The sequence below is a fragment of the Purpureocillium lilacinum genome (genome assembly GCF_023168085.1).
Source record: "Purpureocillium lilacinum CBS 284.36 DNA, scaffold_2, whole genome shotgun sequence".
Lineage (NCBI taxonomy): Eukaryota > Fungi > Ascomycota > Sordariomycetes > Hypocreales > Ophiocordycipitaceae > Purpureocillium > Purpureocillium lilacinum.
Genome location: NW_027072112.1, coordinates 2,571,827 through 2,587,859, shown reverse-complemented (window position 1 = coordinate 2,587,859; position 16,033 = coordinate 2,571,827). Strand labels below are relative to the sequence as shown.

The 16,033-nt window shown below is 60.3% G+C and overlaps 4 protein-coding genes across 4 annotated transcripts; 3 read left to right on the top strand and 1 right to left on the bottom strand.

The window, feature by feature from the left end:
* Window positions 1-5,202: 5,202 nt before the first annotated feature.
* PLICBS_002559 (suppressor of Sensor Kinase (SLN1)) lies at window positions 5,203-9,376 on the top strand (the record flags this gene model as incomplete). The annotated part of the gene is made up of 2 exons (XM_018322249.2): window positions 5,203-8,770; window positions 8,832-9,376. 2 exons carry the CDS (start codon window positions 5,203-5,205, stop codon window positions 9,374-9,376), a joined length of 4,113 nt encoding a protein of 1,370 aa, XP_018179729.2.
* Window positions 9,377-10,488: 1,112 nt separating this feature from the next.
* On the top strand, window positions 10,489-11,270 carry PLICBS_002558 (uncharacterized protein; the record flags this gene model as incomplete). Its single annotated transcript, XM_018322248.2, has 3 exons — window positions 10,489-10,925; window positions 11,044-11,125; window positions 11,214-11,270. The coding sequence occupies 3 exons, from the start codon at window positions 10,489-10,491 to the stop codon at window positions 11,268-11,270; spliced, it is 576 nt and encodes a 191-aa protein (XP_018179728.2).
* A 519-nt stretch (window positions 11,271-11,789) lies between these two features.
* Window positions 11,790-12,427, bottom strand: PLICBS_002557 (uncharacterized protein; the record flags this gene model as incomplete). Its single annotated transcript, XM_065600045.1, has 2 exons — window positions 11,790-12,278; window positions 12,338-12,427. The coding sequence occupies 2 exons, from the start codon at window positions 12,425-12,427 to the stop codon at window positions 11,790-11,792; spliced, it is 579 nt and encodes a 192-aa protein (XP_065456117.1).
* A 1,997-nt stretch (window positions 12,428-14,424) lies between these two features.
* On the top strand, window positions 14,425-14,981 carry PLICBS_002556 (uncharacterized protein; the record flags this gene model as incomplete). The annotated part of the gene is made up of 4 exons (XM_065600044.1): window positions 14,425-14,727; window positions 14,804-14,815; window positions 14,887-14,898; window positions 14,967-14,981. The coding sequence occupies 4 exons, from the start codon at window positions 14,425-14,427 to the stop codon at window positions 14,979-14,981; spliced, it is 342 nt and encodes a 113-aa protein (XP_065456116.1).
* Between the last annotated feature and the right edge of the window lie 1,052 nt (window positions 14,982-16,033).

Sequence of the window (16,033 nt, the reverse complement as noted above, 5' to 3'; positions counted from 1 at the left end):
CGCGCGCGGGACCGCGTTCGCATGCGTTCGCGAGCCCTCGGTGAGCTGCCGTTAGGCCAAGCCAGGGTTCGAAACCACGGCCGTAGGGCATGTGCTTGTCGGACCTGGGGCCGGTCGGGTCGGCGAGAGCAACCCCGCGTCGACGAGCGGCGTTATTTCGCAGCTGGCGTGGCCAACCGGCAGGCAGAATGGCGTCGAGGCGACGGCAAGAGATTCTTCGTCGCCCGCCGCACGGGCATGGAGCTGACAGTTTCCTGGTGCTGTCATTTCGCATCTGTCTGGGGCCGCGCGGGTGACGAAGGCCCAAGCTCGCGGCTTCGCCAGCGATCGGTGACCTGTCACGGAACAGATTTAGGTATTCCGTATAAGCGCCCGAGCGTTGAAACTCGCTCTGTATACGTACACTGTGACCAAAACAAGCCAAGCAGTGACGCCGAATGCGTATTTGCATCTGCAGTCGATGTCTTGACGATGAGGGCCCCGTCGGCGACGCGGCAGCCAGGGGCACAAGCCGAGAGACGCTTCTGAGCCGTGGTGAAGGCACGGAATCTATCATACGTACCTAGGTAGTAGCGCTCGTGCATGAACACGAGACAGTCAGGCGTGTGGAGGCGATGCCGGCATGGGCATGAGAGGGCGTTGCTGGCGTGGATGCAACGATTGCTTGGGGACAGCTTGACAGTTACCTGTCGGAGGCAGTCGCGGCGCCGGGCCACCGCGCTTCTGCAAGCTGGTAGGGACAGCTCGCCCGGTGTCACTTGCCGGCTTGGCGAGGGTATCTAAATTGTCCCTGTGGCGGGTAGGTATTATGTACTGCCCTCGGTAGTGGCGACCGTGGCTTGGTGATCAGCCAGGTGAAGACACGGAGTCCAAGTACCCGGGGGCTACCCGCTCGTGGGAGGTGAGGCGAGGTCACGCAGTCATTGGTGATGAATTGGGAAGGCCCATTTCGCTGGCACTGAGATGCGTCGCACTTGCCTCGGTCTGCCTTGCACGGCACTTCGTATGGAGCAGCCGCCTCGCCGACGGCCTGCTCCTTCCTGACGCGGGAAGCCGCGGACGACGCGGCCACTGACTGGCGGAATGCAGGCGACGGGTGTACTTCGTACTCCGTGGGAAGCTGGCCAGCAAGGTTCCTCGCCCAGCTACGACCCTGCCGCACCGTACGGAGTATACGAGGAAGGAGCATCCTACGACTACGAGCTCATGGTGAGGCATCCTAGGTTACCTCAAGTACGTCCATCGTTGGTGAATGTCATTACAGTACTAGAGGTCCTCATCCTCCTCCTACTGAAAGGTAGGCCGAGCCCAGCCCCGGACCCCAGCCCTGGGCACAAGCCGCTGCAGATTATCCAAGGATGGGCTGCGGTCGGGATGGCTGCAGGCCGCCCCTCCACTGGCAACTTGACCGAGACAAAACACGCCTTGCCTTGCATCAAGCACGGCGAGCAAAGGCGACCTTGATGCTCAACGAGAGACGACGTTATGTCGCGCAGGCCCTTGCCCACTCATCCACTCATCGACTCGAGCTGACGCACACCAGGACCCGGCCGCGAGACACAATTTCTCGCCCTTTGTTGCAATGACACGCGCACGGTCCGTCATCCATGCCTGCGTCAAGCCCTGCGCCAAAACAGCCGTGTGTGATCACCGCCAAGCCTGGCGTGTCATGGCGTTCTTGGTGACACAGCTGCCGCCAAGCGCAGTTGATCAACCCGATTCTGCGCCGTTGTGCGCCTCCAGGCGTCAAGGGTCGTGGCGTGGCTTGGCGGTATGGCTGTAGCCGCCGCCTTCAGTCTTGACACGCCGGCACTGGCCCGACGTCGCGGCAACTTGACACCCTTTCCCGGCGCCGTGCCCCGACCTTGCCCGACTTCTCCAGATACTGTTGCTACGTACTTACTGGGGCACCTTTGCGCATTGAATGGCGCCTTGTCCGACAAGAGACCCTTGCTCGGCTGGTTCCGGCCCCGCTGTCACGGGCGGCCGACAACTCGTCGCAAACACAACGAGTATGAGTATGCATCAGAGTTCGGCCCCCGAGATCGGCATTTCAAGGCGGCGACGGAAAAAGAAAGCGCTGGCCAGAAACCCGAACGTTGGCTGGCAGTGCCGACGCCTCAGTCGCTGCTTGTCACCGTTGCAACGATCATTGGAGTAAGATGCCGAGCCGATTGCAGCCGGTAAAGGGTAGTGCTACCCTACTGCGTACGAGTATGCCGGTGTCAAAGTTCTCGCAAGCCCAACTTGGGGCCAAGTACAGTACAACCAAAGGGAGCTTGGGGGAACACAAGAACCCAAGCCAAGTCCGCCAGCCAACGGATGCTCCGGTGCCGTGGGATAGACGACGCCGTTTGACAAACGGGCCTTTGTGTGACGCTCCTCTCGTCCCCACTTGCCGTACCCAAATCTGGGGAACTGCTAATGCCCTGCCTTATCACTCGGTGATTACGCCGGTTCTGTAGGTGACGAGATTGTCGATCGCTAATTGTACTGGTCTCACAAGGCGCCATATCAAAGGACTTTGGCGTCAGTCAAGGGGGCTTGAAGTCCCCAATGTGCAGGCGTCGAATTAGCCATCGAATTGCTCGGCTGCCGCGACGGCCCGGTACCACGATGTGCGACATGGTGACGACCACGCCCGATGCTTCCCGCAGTAGTCCTCCAAACGCATGGCGGCGACGAATGAGTAACGTTAGGAGCTGCAGCAAGTACTACCTGCCGCTGTGCGATAGCTACCGCTGCAAAGACGTGGTGGGTGAAACACATCTTCGACCTCGGCCAAGAACCTGGGTTACCCAACTACTCGCATTGGCGGAAGCGTGTTGTTGACGCTGGACACAACCGTCTTGGTGCCAAGGTGCTTCAAAACAGCCGAGACATCTACCATCGCTTGGCACAGCTATCAGGGAACCACGTCACCTCCTCGCTGTCCCTTTGCAAGCTTTTGCCTACTGAGACTGCTCACCTCTTCCACTGCGCCAAGACGGAGGGCGAGTGCACAGATCTCATGCTTGGCTCTAAGCAAGGTGGAATGACTCTTCTGCGTTTAGATTTCTGGCAATGTTCAGTGTGCCAGAGACCTTGGAAGCGCCAAAGACAATGGTCCCATTGTGCTTTGGGACAAAACGAGTGTGACTGAGGGTACGTCAAAGCGCTGCCTCGGACTGGTTCCACCATAGATTGGTCCACCGCACTGCATGTAGCCTGCTGTGTCATGGCGCACAAATGCATCGCCAGTCTTGTCCGGCGGCGTGGAGGCAGCGGAACCCCAACTAGGAATGAGTAGCTACGCAGAGGACCGCGTGCTCGGAGCCGAGGCCACGGCAGGCTTGGCGGGGGTGGAGGGTCCCAGGATTGATGTTTGGAGCGCGGAGGGAGTCGTTCATGGCGTTCATGGTTGCGATCCGAGCCTCGACCCTAATCGCAATAGAGTGTAGGGCTGTAACTACTGTTTTGAGTGCAGTAACTTGCACTTTGGTGCAGGCGGTACTCGCGACATGCTGCACTTGGTCTGCTGATGAGGGCGTCAGGCGACAAGAAAGCCACGCAGCTGGCCAAGGCAACCTGCATGGCTAGGCGCCAGGGCTGGCGATGGCGGGCATATCGAAGACTGCTGTAGCTTGAGGCGCGGAACATCCGCAGACGGACAGGCCGGCTTGAGACGCGCCATCTCCGAGCTATGCTGGCACTCTTGCGGATCTTCAGAGGCTACTGGGGCGCAGATATGCCGACCTTGGGGGAGGATTCTAGGACATTACCGCAGGGTAGATCTACTCTGCGAGCTTCCATCACGTAGTCTCAGCGATGGTTTGTGATGAAGCCCGGCGCAGTGCAATGGATGGCATGAAGGCCTCGCGCGTGGCAGGTGCTACACCGATGTCGATGCACATTCGGCGATCGGCCGGCATCTCGCACGGAAGCCCCGAGTGCTCCGATGCCCGTCTCTGCCATGCCTCCATGTTGAGACCTCGCCACCAGGGACCGGGGGTACAACGACATGGCCCTTGTCTCTGAGCAGTAAAATATGCGCACATAAGTAGATACCGTATAACCTCATTCATCTCCGTCCTGCAAGCCCGAAGCCGGGGCCGCAGGCACCGCACCGAAGAGTTCAGGCAGCTTTGAGTCCCCACAGGCGCTGTGGCAAGAACCCTACAGAAGCGCGTCCGGCTCCTCAACGTGCTGCGCGACGAGCGAGGCCGTCGCGGTGATGATGAGCATGACATGGTGGTTGCGGCATGTTGACGAATGCATCGGCGGGAGGAGTGTGATTTCTGATGGACGTTGCCAAGTTGCTTCACATGCAGCTGCCGTGATCGACGGGCTCCTATCCCATTGGCCGTGACGGGCCCCAGCCACACCTCCAATGCAAGCCATCCGCGTCGGCCCAATCACAGCTGGGGGAGGGTCTGACTGAGCCACAGGTCGTGCTCTTGGTGCCTTGGGCGGACAGGCCTGGCTGGCTGGCCTGGCCTGGCAGGAATCCTGGGCCTGCAAGGTCTGGTGCAGTGCACTGTCAGCGGCCGAGCAGGGTGCGGTGCGGTGCGGTGCGGGCGGGCGGGATCACGATTTGCATGGGGGAGCTGGTGGAGGCCTGGCAAGGGAAAGTGGAGGCGCCCGCCCGCCCCTGTGGATGGGATGGGTGTTGGGGTGGACGGCGAATGGACGCGGGTGGTCTTGGTGGTGGTGGTGGCCGGTGGATAGGTGGATGGGATGGGTGGGTGGCGGTCGGTGGTGCGCACTGCGCAGCTCCCGCCCGCGAACTCGCCCCTGCTGAGCCAACCTCAGCGCCGCCGTCAAAGGCCACTAACGACGTGCAAAAAGACTCGAGCTCGCTTCCTTTCCTGGCTCTGGTCCATCTGTGCCCGCCGACCCAAGTTGCCTGCTTCATCCAACCGCCAACCGGTTCATCAGGCAAACGGCCGACCGTCGACAGCCCACAGACAGCGCCATCGCCACGGGGCCTAGGCGCCGTTCACGAGCACATTGCCGAGCACATCGACGACGACGCAGCCCCCGTGCGAATCGATTGCTTCTGGCGGCCACCGGTCCGACAACGACACCACCACACATGCCACGCCCCAGCTGACGAACGCTTCCCCCCGCCGCCGCCCATCGACGACGACGCCGGCGACTCGATTCTCCGCCCCCGCCCACCCCCGGCTGGGTTGTTGTTGAGGGGGTGGTGAAGCATTCGACATGGCCGACTCGTCGCCGCGTGCCGTGCGCTTCTCGGGCGGCGAGGACGACCTGCAGCCCGAGCGGCCACAGGGCCGCCGGCGCTCCATGGTCGTCCACCTCGAGACCGAGGACTCGTCCCCGGGCTCCGATGCCGCCGACCCCCACGCCAACGAGCGCCGAGACGAGCTCGGGGACCTCGAGGCCCGCTACGTCGACGGCGGGCCCGTGTCGCAGCTGTCACCGAGCACCGCAATGAACGGCACGGCGTCCAAGGGCCAGTGGTCTGCCGCAGCCGGGGACGAGGCGGCCGGTTATCCCAACGGAACCCGGCCGCAGAGGCCTCTGGCTCCGGCGCGGACGCCGTCCAGCACGTACAACCCCGCCACCTCGCGCAAGCCCGGCATGCAGCAGCAGCAGCAGCAACAGGCGCAGCAGCAACAGCAGCCCACGCAACAGCAGGCGCAGCAGGTCCCGGCGGCCTCGTTCGTCGAGTCGATCCGCTCCACGTCCAAGACGCGTCCGCGGCAGAGCGAGAGCAGGTTCCGCGCCCAGGAGCGGGCCTACGTGCAGAAGCTCCGCCAGGACTACTCGGGCGAGTACTTTACCTCGTACCAGACCATCAACGGCAACGATTCAGACTCGGAGGGTGAGACGCCCTCGTCCGACACACCCTATGATGACCGGCTCGACCAGGAGACGATAATGTTTTACGGCAACGACGACCTTCAACCGACCGAGGAGGACACAAAAGACCCGGAGAAACGCGAGCGGCTCGAGTGGCACGGCATGCTCGAGGCTGTCTTGACAGGCGACGTGGTTCGGCAGGAGAAGAAGCGTCTCATCGGCTCCGGCGACCAGCAAGCCGGCAAGATGGCGCACAAGTCGGAGCTATGGCTGGGGGTCCGCGCGGAGTCGTGCGGCCGCCGCCTGCCCGTGCAGCGGCGCATGGTCGAGGAAGCCCGCGCCATCCTCGACCGTAAGCTGGACGAGATCATCAACTTCCAGGTAAAGGGCGAGAGCGAGGTGGGCAAGCCCCCGTACGAACAGGTCAAGGACGTGGTCAGGAAAATCGAAGAGTGCGAGGGCTTGTATCCCTCGTGGGACGCGCTGGCAGCCGACCATAAGGTGGCCGATTCGCCCATGTTCCACGAGGCCTACAACGCCATCTTTTCGTGGTACAACACCAACGAGATGATCAACACGGAGCTCTCTATCCTCAAGAAGTGGGTCGGCAACGACGAGCTCGACTTTTCGCGCACCAAGCAGCGATCGCCGGCCGTCGACGGCATCACCTCGGACGAGACGTCCTTCCTGGACCGGTTGATGAAAGAGGACGGACTTCAGTCTCTATACAACGACGACGAGCGATCAACCCAAAAGGGCATGCTGCGGCCTATCTCGTCCATCATCAGCAAGGTCAAGGAGACGCTAATCGAAAACTCGACCCCTTTCCAGAAGCGACACCTGCCGCCGTATCTGGAGGAGCTCCTGACGCTCATCAGCTTCCCGTCTCGCCTCATCGAGGAAATCACCAAGACGCGCCTCGAGTACGCTCGGCGGGTCAAGGAGACGGCGCAGCAAAATCCCCTGATGCAGGACCAGATGATTTCCCAGTTTCAGCTGCTCCTGAAGTTTGCCATCAGGATCAAGCTCGAGTATCTGGCGATTGAAAGCCCCGAGCCCGGGTGGGACCTGCCGCCGTGTATCGACGAGACTTTCGACCAGGTCGTCCTCGACGCTCTCAAGTACTACTTCAAGATGCTGAACTGGAAGCTCAGCGGCAACAAAAACACCTTCAAGGAGGCAGAGCTCCTGTTTCAGGAGTGGGACTTTGCCAACTACATCGGAAGCCACCTGCAGGGCGGCCACATCGAGGTCGCCGAGCAGTTCAGCTCCCTCACGTTCAAGGCGCTCAACCGACTGAGCCAGACATTTGAGAAGGAGCTGCAGGTGAAGCCCAAGGAGAGCGCCAGCGAGATGAGCAAGCGGTACAAGGCGTGCCTGGACTCGGTTCGCGTTCGGCAACGCATGCTTCAGCGTTTCTCGAGGATGCTGAGTGACAACTACGAGCACGCCTCGGACTTTAGCATATCCTTCACCCCAGACGCGATGCAGAAGTTTTACGACCACTTGGTGGCGTCGGGCCACTTCCGCGTCGACACGGGTGTCTATGAGAAGCAGGGCACCTACATTCTGGCGTCGCCGCAGCTTCACGGCCGGCTGGAGGACATACAGGCCATGATGGCCATCACGTCCAAGGAGCGCTTCCCCGAGGAATACGGCGAGCGGTACCTCCTCGTCTTGCGGCCGGAGGACACGTTCAACTGGTTCGGCGACGTGGTGCAAGTCTCGCTGCGAGAGCAGAGCATCGACCTGAAACGCGGACAGGTGCGGCTCTGCGCGTCCAGCTCGCACGCCCTGCCCGAGGCGAGGCGATCGTTCCTGGACGCCGTGGACATGCACGTCGATCTCCTGCAGGAGTCGAGGTCCAACATCCACAAGGTCAACACGAGGCTGTTGGAGATCCGCAGGGTCGCGTACAAGCTGTCCAACACGTTCATGGACAGCGTCGAGGTCATCCGAAAGCAGACCCAGGGCAAAGACTGCCAGGAGCTGATCCAGACGTGCTTCGTCTTTGCGACGGAATTCGGTCAGCGCTCGCTGCTGTACATGGACAGCAACAGGCGGCAGATGAACAACTTTAAGCTGACCAAGCTTGCGCTCGACTGGGTGAGCTTCATCTGCAACGACTGCATCGCGTCGGACCGCAAGACGTTTCGCTGGGCGGTCCTGGCGCTCGAGTTCGCCATGGGCATGACGCGCGGCAGGCACATCCTGGCGCTCGGCGAAGACGAGTACGAGAAGTTGCGGGTCAAGGTGGGCGGGTGCATGTCGCTGCTCATCTCTCACTTCGACATCATGGGCGCGAGGTCGAACCTGGCGGCGCAGGCGGAGAAGGAGAAGATTGAGCAGCTCGTGGGTCAGTTTAGGAAGCTCGACAAGAACAGGATGCTCTCGGACGAGGAGGCGTCGCGGTGCATCACGGAGCAGCGCGTGGATCAGCTCGACAAGGTGGACGAGTACCGGCAGGAGAAGGAGGCGGAGCGGCGGGCGCTGGGCAGGGTGCTGGAGACGAACAACGAGGCGGACCGATCGCTGGCGTACCTCTCGTCGTCGGCGACCAACGTCACGATGCGCTGGCAGCAGGGGCATTTTGTGGGCGGCGGCACGTTTGGCAACGTGTACGCGGCGATGAACCTCGACCTGGGCCAGCTGATGGCGGTCAAGGAGATTCGACTGCAGGACCCGAAGCTGATTCCGCAGATTGCGGAGAAGATCCGGGAGGAGATGGGGGTCCTCGAGGTGCTGGACCACCCCAACATTGTGTCGTACCACGGCATCGAGGTGCACCGCGACCGCGTGTACCTGTTCATGGAGTTTTGCTCGGGCGGCTCGCTGGCCGGGCTGCTGGAGCACGGGCGGATCGAGGACGAGCAGGTCATCATCTTTTACGCGCTGCAGCTGCTGGAGGGCCTGGTGTATCTGCACGAGAGGGGCATTGCGCACCGCGACATCAAGCCCGAGAGTGAGTGGAACATTCTGACCAAGACTGCGAGTGACTGAGACTGACTGACTGGCGAACCTAGACATACTGCTGAACCACAACGGCATCATCAAGTACGTCGACTTTGGCGCGGCCAAGGTGATTGCGCGGCAGGGGCGGACGCTGGCGGCCGACGTGCACGCGACCAAGCCCAACAAGTCGATGACGGGAACGCCCATGTACATGTCGCCCGAGGTGATCAAGGGCGAGAACCCGGGGCGGGCGGGCGCGGTGGACATTTGGTCCCTGGGGTGCGTGATCCTGGAGATGGCGACGGGACGGAGGCCGTGGGCCAACCTCGACAACGAGTGGGCCATCATGTACAACATTGCGCAGGGCAACCCGCCGCAGCTGCCGTCGCCAGACCAGCTGGGGCCGGACGGCATCGACTTCCTCAACAAGTGCTTCATGCGGGACCCCAAGGAGCGGCCGTCGGCGGTGGAGCTGCTGCAGCACGAGTGGATCCTGGCCATCCGCAACCAGGTCGTGGACCCGATGACGCCGAGCGAGACGAGCGCGTCGGCGCAGTCGACGCCGCTGCTGACGAGCACCTCGAGCAGGGGCAGCGCGGGGCTGGAGTCGCAGTAGATGAGAGAGAAGGGGGGGCCTGTGGATGGATGACACGAGTATTTGGAAAGGCCTTTGCGCTCCCCCTTGATTTTGCCTCGGATACGATTACTGTTTATATGGCTGGCGCGGCAGGCAAAGGACATGGAGGGGAGCGGGAGCAGGCGGGCAGGCATGGGACGGACGGGACAGGACAGACCGGGTATGGTCGGATCGAGGGGGCCAGGACGAGACGATGATGCCTTGACGAAGATACCATCTATTGGGCGGGGACGAGGGGGACGTGGTGTGGTGGAATGGAAGAGGCGCTGGCAGGCGCCATTACATGCATACATATCTAGTTTATCTTGTTGTAATAATGGCGAGAGCAGAGGGCACACTTGAAGGGGAAGGGGCCACGACGAGCCCGGCAATTCATCCATTCGTCCGTCCACTGAATGGGGATGATATTCGAGACCCTTTATCAAATGCCGAGCCGTGTCCCACGCCGCCACTTTTTTCTTGGAGTCGCCATCTGCACCAATACGTAAAAGCACAGAGAGCCATGACCTCAGTTGGGCAGCTGTGCCTACGGTGCCTTGAAACGGTCGAGCTCCATCTGGCCGTGGCGTGGCGTGGCGTCCCCACACATGCGTCAAAGCTGGCTGGGCCCCTCCATCGTGGGGTTGCCGCCCGCCGCGCCGTGTTGCCGCTCCAACAAACGTCATGCTCATCTCATCCTCCATCCTTGCGCCTGGTTTTCCTTGGTTGGCTTCTCTTTTTCCATCACTCACGCACTCACACGCACTCACACGCACTCATACGCACATCACGCACATCACACACCCGCCACCTCTCTCTCGTCGACTTACACCGGGCGGCGCGCGCACCCATCGCCTCATTGTCTCATCATCCACGCTCTTCAGTGTCGTCATCCCCACCGCGCGCTCTGCGATTTTCCCCCCTCCTGGCCTTATTTCCTTGCGTTGGCTTGTCTTTAGCAGCGACCCGGTGCAGATACACGCAAGCACACACACGCACACACATAATCGCGACGAGGTTCATCGGCGAAAACAAAGAAAAACAGCCGTTGTGAAATATACGATACCGGTCTAACGAGGACTCAAGGAAAGGAAAGGAAAGGAGACGTCAAGATGCCCAGCCCCATGCTCCGTTCCGCGTCGTCCAACGCGGCCGTCTCCTCGACGTGCAAGAGCCACGGCCTCACGCAGCGCGAGTTCCGGCAGCTGCGCGACAGCGCCGTCGCGGCAAAGGACACGGCCTACTGCCCGTACAGCAAGTTTCGCGTCGGCGCCGCGCTGCTGGGGCCCAGCAAGAACCGCGACGGCGATGAGGATGAGGAGGAGGATGAGCAGGAGAATGGGGAGGAGGACGAGGAGGACAAGATTGTCACGGGCGCCAACGTCGAAAACGCAAGCTACCCCGTGGGGACGTGCGCGGAGCGCGTCGCGCTCGGCAATGCCGTCACGAGGCCCGGCTGGAGGAGGCACGCGAGGGGCGGGTTCAGGGCGCTGGCTGTGGCGACGGATGTGAGCCCGCCGGCGAGCCCGTGCGGCATGTGCCGGCAGTTGTGAGTTTTTTCCTTCTTCCTTCACTCCTTGACACTGTAGCTCTTGGTTCAGATCCCCAAGAACAGGGCGGGGATATCGCGGCATGCTGAGTCGTCGCTGACCATGCCCAACCTCTAGCATCCGCGAGTTTTGCAGCATGGAGATGCCCGTCATCATGTTTGACAAGAAGGACCAGTACCTCGTCCTCACCGTCGAGCAGGTAAGGCACACATTCTTCTGCACCTTTTCTTTCTCGTGTGCTACGGCCACGGGGACTTGAACGGGCGTTTGCTGAGAGAGTCATGCAGCTGCTGCCCTCGTCGTTTGGGCCCAACGACCTGCCGCCGCCGGACAATGCCGAGTAGCTGTGAAGCCCTATCGACTCTTTGTTTGCCCTTTGCATTAAGGTGGTGTCGTTGTTGCTGTTGCTGGGTTGATGATGATGACGATGACGATGACGATGATGATGAAAGGCCTTGTTAGCTGGAGGCGTTGGGGATGCATGCACGGGGGCCTGGCCGTGGGAGTTGTTTGACATGTACGCGGGGAAGGGAGGCAATTGTGTGAAGATGCGGGATGCGCATCGAATAGTATTAAGTATGAGGGAGATGAGTGAAGCTTCAGCTACCTACTGCACAAGAGCTGCCTGCCCCTTCTCCTCTCGGTGTGTGTGTGTGTGTTTTGTGAGTCCCTCCCTTCGAGGCCATTACATATTATTGCCTCTTTCAAAATAACCACGGCCCGTATACACGAGCTCGAGCCGAGGTGAGTGTCCTCGCGTTCCCATATGTCGGAAACGCTCAGCTGTACAAGAGTACAAGGTTTTGTGCGTCTGTCACCACGTAACGTTGCTGGTATGTCGTGCTGATGCCGCCTCCCATCAATCAGGCGCTGACCTTCAGCGAGTCGCCCATGTTCACGTCAATGAGCGGGTCCCCGTCGTCGATATGCACCGACAGGCCGCCATTGTCGTTCTCATCTTCATCATCCTGTTCGACGTCGTCCTCGCAGGGCTCCTCTGTGGGAGCTGCTGGGGGTGGTGGTGGTACCGCTGGGGCAGGCGTGTCTGGGTGAAACGGCTCCGTGGGGAGCGGCTGGGCGACGGCGGGCGGCGGCGGCGTGTCGGGACGGAAGGGCTGCGTGGGGAGCGGCTGCTCGGCGGGAATCGTGGGCCGCATGTACACGGTGATGTCGATGGTGGTTGTCGATGTGACGACGGCAGGGGCGGCGGCGGTCTGGCAGCCCTCGGGGACGGACACGGCGCCGTTGAGGACGGCGGGCGGAGGCGGCGGCGGCGGGGCGGAGGCCGGGGCGGCGGCGGGCGGGGGAGCGTCCCTGCGCTGGGCGGCGGCGGCGGCGTATCGGGCTGCCATCTGCGGTGTGCATCAGTGACCGGACCATCTTTGTTTCTGCTGGATTTATTTTGCGGTACCTGTTTGATGTGGAAGTTGCCGTGCTTGGGCACAGCATGGACGCCGGCCGCCGCGAGGCCCGCTGCCACGACAATGGTTGAGAAGCGCATGCTGTTGTCTCTGTGTCTTAATATTTCCGAAAAGTCGTACAAAAAACAGCGCGCGGTCCGATTTGACTCTATGAAAAGACCAGCTCAATTGCCTACCGCGATTACGGCGGTAGCGACAGGAGGTATATATGTCATGGCGAGGGCTCTCTCAACACCAGGCGCTATCGAGGCAATGTCTCACTGGCGACGAAGAGGGCGGCCCTTCTCGAGGATGGGATATCGAACGTCCACCGCAAAAAGGGAGCCACACACATCGATAGGATCAATTGGAGACTAAGTAAAAACAATTGTTCTATTTTGGCCGTGGCGGTCGCTGTGGGTGAGTGTCTCGCAACCGGCCCTTGGGGAGGGAGCGGTATTATCGCTAGGGAAGAAGGAGGCGACCCCCAGGTCAAGGGAGGTAATGTAGAGGGGAAGCGCCTCACTCTCGATGAGGAAGAAACCATCCATCGGTAGGAGAAAGCAATCAATTAATCGACGCCGAAGAGCCACTACAAAAATTGGAGTTTTGCATACCATCATCCCCCTCCTGTTGGCCCCTTGTCCCGTCATCGCCAATCGGCTCCATCTATCATGTAGACTTGCCTGGACAGGCAGGACCTTGGTGTTTTCCTCCGCGCAGGCAAGGCATTGTTATTAATTGGCAGTGCCGTCGCCCTGCCGCATCTCGTCCCAGTCCCGACTCCAGACCCCGAATCCCTCATCGGCAGAAGCGCTGAGAGCCTCACGGATGACTGGGGGAACTGGAACTGAGCCGGCTCATGCCTACGCGTCCACGTGGGAAAACGCGCACGACGTCCTGCCACGGCCGTGAGACGGCATGGCACACATACGAGTTCGTACATATTGTGTAAATATGGCGCGCGTTCGCTGAATCAAGTAAATTAACTTAAGCTTCGTCTCACGTGGCAGAGCGTTGGGACATGGCGCGCGGCTGTGGGCCTGGGACGCAAAACTTTCGCCGCGCATGAACGTGAACGTGAACTGGGACGCCACCGCGCATGAATACTCGGCGGCGGGAGGCGCCAATGCGCGTACGTATTCGACTCGAGTAGGCCCCAGTTGCGCGGGCCAGACCACTTGCGACTCGTATGTGTAAGGCAGACGCTGCTTGCAAGGGCATATGTACGAATTATAGCGATGGCCCGAATGTCGAGGGGTTCCTCCTCTCTCCACACGGGCACAAATCATGGCATCGGTTTCTTTAGTCGAGAAAGCTTCGAGGTTACAGTCAGCCTTTATCAATATTGACACGCGTCATCCTTTACGGGGACTTGGTCTGATGGACTGGACCCTGCATCTCCTGACCATTTGCGGGCGGGTGACTTCCACCGCGACTCGTAACTACGTTACCCACATACGTCGTACATTGTATTCGTCGCTTATCAGTGAGGCCCTGCTCCAGGGACTGGCGGCACCGTAGACGTCAAGTCCGCCAAGCTGATTGCTGTCTGGCGAAAGTGACAAGCCGCGACAAGCAACGCAATCAACGACGTGTTCATCACGTCTAGGCCGTGACTTCGTCACCCTCTAACACGGCGTCTGCTCCCTCGCCGGGCTCCCATTCCTCGATGCCCGACACTCGCGCCCAGCAGCCATGAATCGTGGATACGGACACGCATTGTTCTTTCCCCTCCTCTCTTGCCGATCCACGCTCGTTGGAATGCTTCTGGTTTGCTCGCGTGGTCTTCAACCCAAACAGGACAGACAGAACGGGGGTGTCGAAGCATCGTGACTCGTCGGGACCCATGGCCTGATGCCGGATCTTGGCGTTTATGCGTCTACCTCTCTTGCGGCATTTCAGAGCAAGGAACAGAAGAAGGCGATAGATGTCAGGAGGAGAATTCCGTCGCCGCCGCTCAATATAGATATATAGCTCCTTCCCGAGCCTTTATTATCGGCAACCTATCCAATCTCAACAGCTCGTAGCTCTGTGCTTCCCCCCTTTCCTGCCACCAATCAACCGTCAAGAACGTGTAAAAGCACACCTACCGAAAATGAAAGCAGCAGTCGCTACCAGCCTCGTCGCCGTCCTTGCCGGCATGGCCATGGCGTACCCACAGTCGCCGCCGCCGTCGCCTTCCTCGTCCGCGACAGAGTCGTGGTCCCCGGCGCCCGACGGAACTGTTTGCAAGCAGCACTCCGAATGCGGAGGTTGTGGCCCCAATGGCTTTAAGGACCCCCGGGGCAAGGATTCCTCAACGTCGATGACCTGCTCGTTGTGCTACCCCAGCTATGCCATGGGCATTGACGAGAACAAGTGCTCCCAGTCCGTTTACTGGGACGACGAGCTCAAAGAGGTGAGGCAATCATGCAGCCCATTGCATCGACGGAGTGTGATAAACGGAGGGGCTAACTTGTCTGTGTTACGTGTAGGTCTTGGATATGGTAAGCAAAGTCGCACGAATCATTGCACTTGTGACGGAGGCTCTACTAACATCGTGGACGCATGGCTATAGCTGGCCAAAGAGGTAAGCAGTCCCCCAGCCATTGCGAGTTGCTCACCCAGCGGAATGAACAAAATTTAACAACTCAATAGAACGGGACCAATTAGACATCGCCATGTCCAGACAATCGCCTGGCCTGGATATCACCGTCCTCACGCAGAGGCACGCCTTCTCTCCGGGTGCTGGAACGGGTGGAGGATGGTTGATGCGCTTGGCAACTTGGCCCTCCCGTCGTTACTGCAATCGCATAGAGGCATAGAGCAATCAAATCATCGACATCTTCACCCATATCACCCTTTTGTGCGTCGTCGAGGATGGCCTAGTTATCAAGACATCTCGAGCCGGGTCTGCAAGGCAAATATTCGCTTCATTTCGCGTCGAGTAAACTACAAAGAATAAGGGCCGGCCTTCCCGCCCCGGCGAGCGATGCGCCGCGGGCAAGGCTCGGCCATGTGCGTGCGACGGACGGTAGTCGCCCAATCGCGGGTATTGATCCTATCAAATCGCGTGCAAACATGAAATGCCCCCGATGCCCCTTGACCGGCTTAACCGTGAAACCGTTTCAGCTTCTTCGTACGGGGCCATGCTGATGCGAAAACAGTCGAATTCTTTCTCTCCGTTCATGAAAATGCCAGACGATACGTCACTGGCGTCTCCGCCCCGCGAACTCCCAAACAAAGATGCGGCGAATAGGCCCCAAAATAGGACCAGGCGTGTCGGATGGGTCAGCGACGCTTTCTGCGCAGTAGACCCGATGTCAGTCTTTGGTCCAAGACCATGATACCGACATGGCTGCCAGGCAGGCTGCACGCCGTCACATGGGTCTGGAGTGAACGTCGTGTGCCCCAACTCCCTAGCAGACCCCAGTGGTAGGTGATGCGTCGATCGTGCGCCAGACAGGCTCTGAGGGCGCCCCGCGGTAGCTATTCAAGCAGAACCTTGACGATTTCAATCGCATCCAGCGTTGCCCCGCCCTGAGACGCAGAATGTATCGGTGCCATCGCGGGTCGCAGCCACGGGGCCAAAACCGTGAGACACTTGAGCAAGATACAAAGCCTGTGTTGATCCTGCGACGTGAGCAAGTCGAAGGGAACGTGGCATGTCGAGGGCAGCTTTCGTGTCGAGGTCGCCAAAGTCTCGGCTGGTGCCGGTTCCAAAC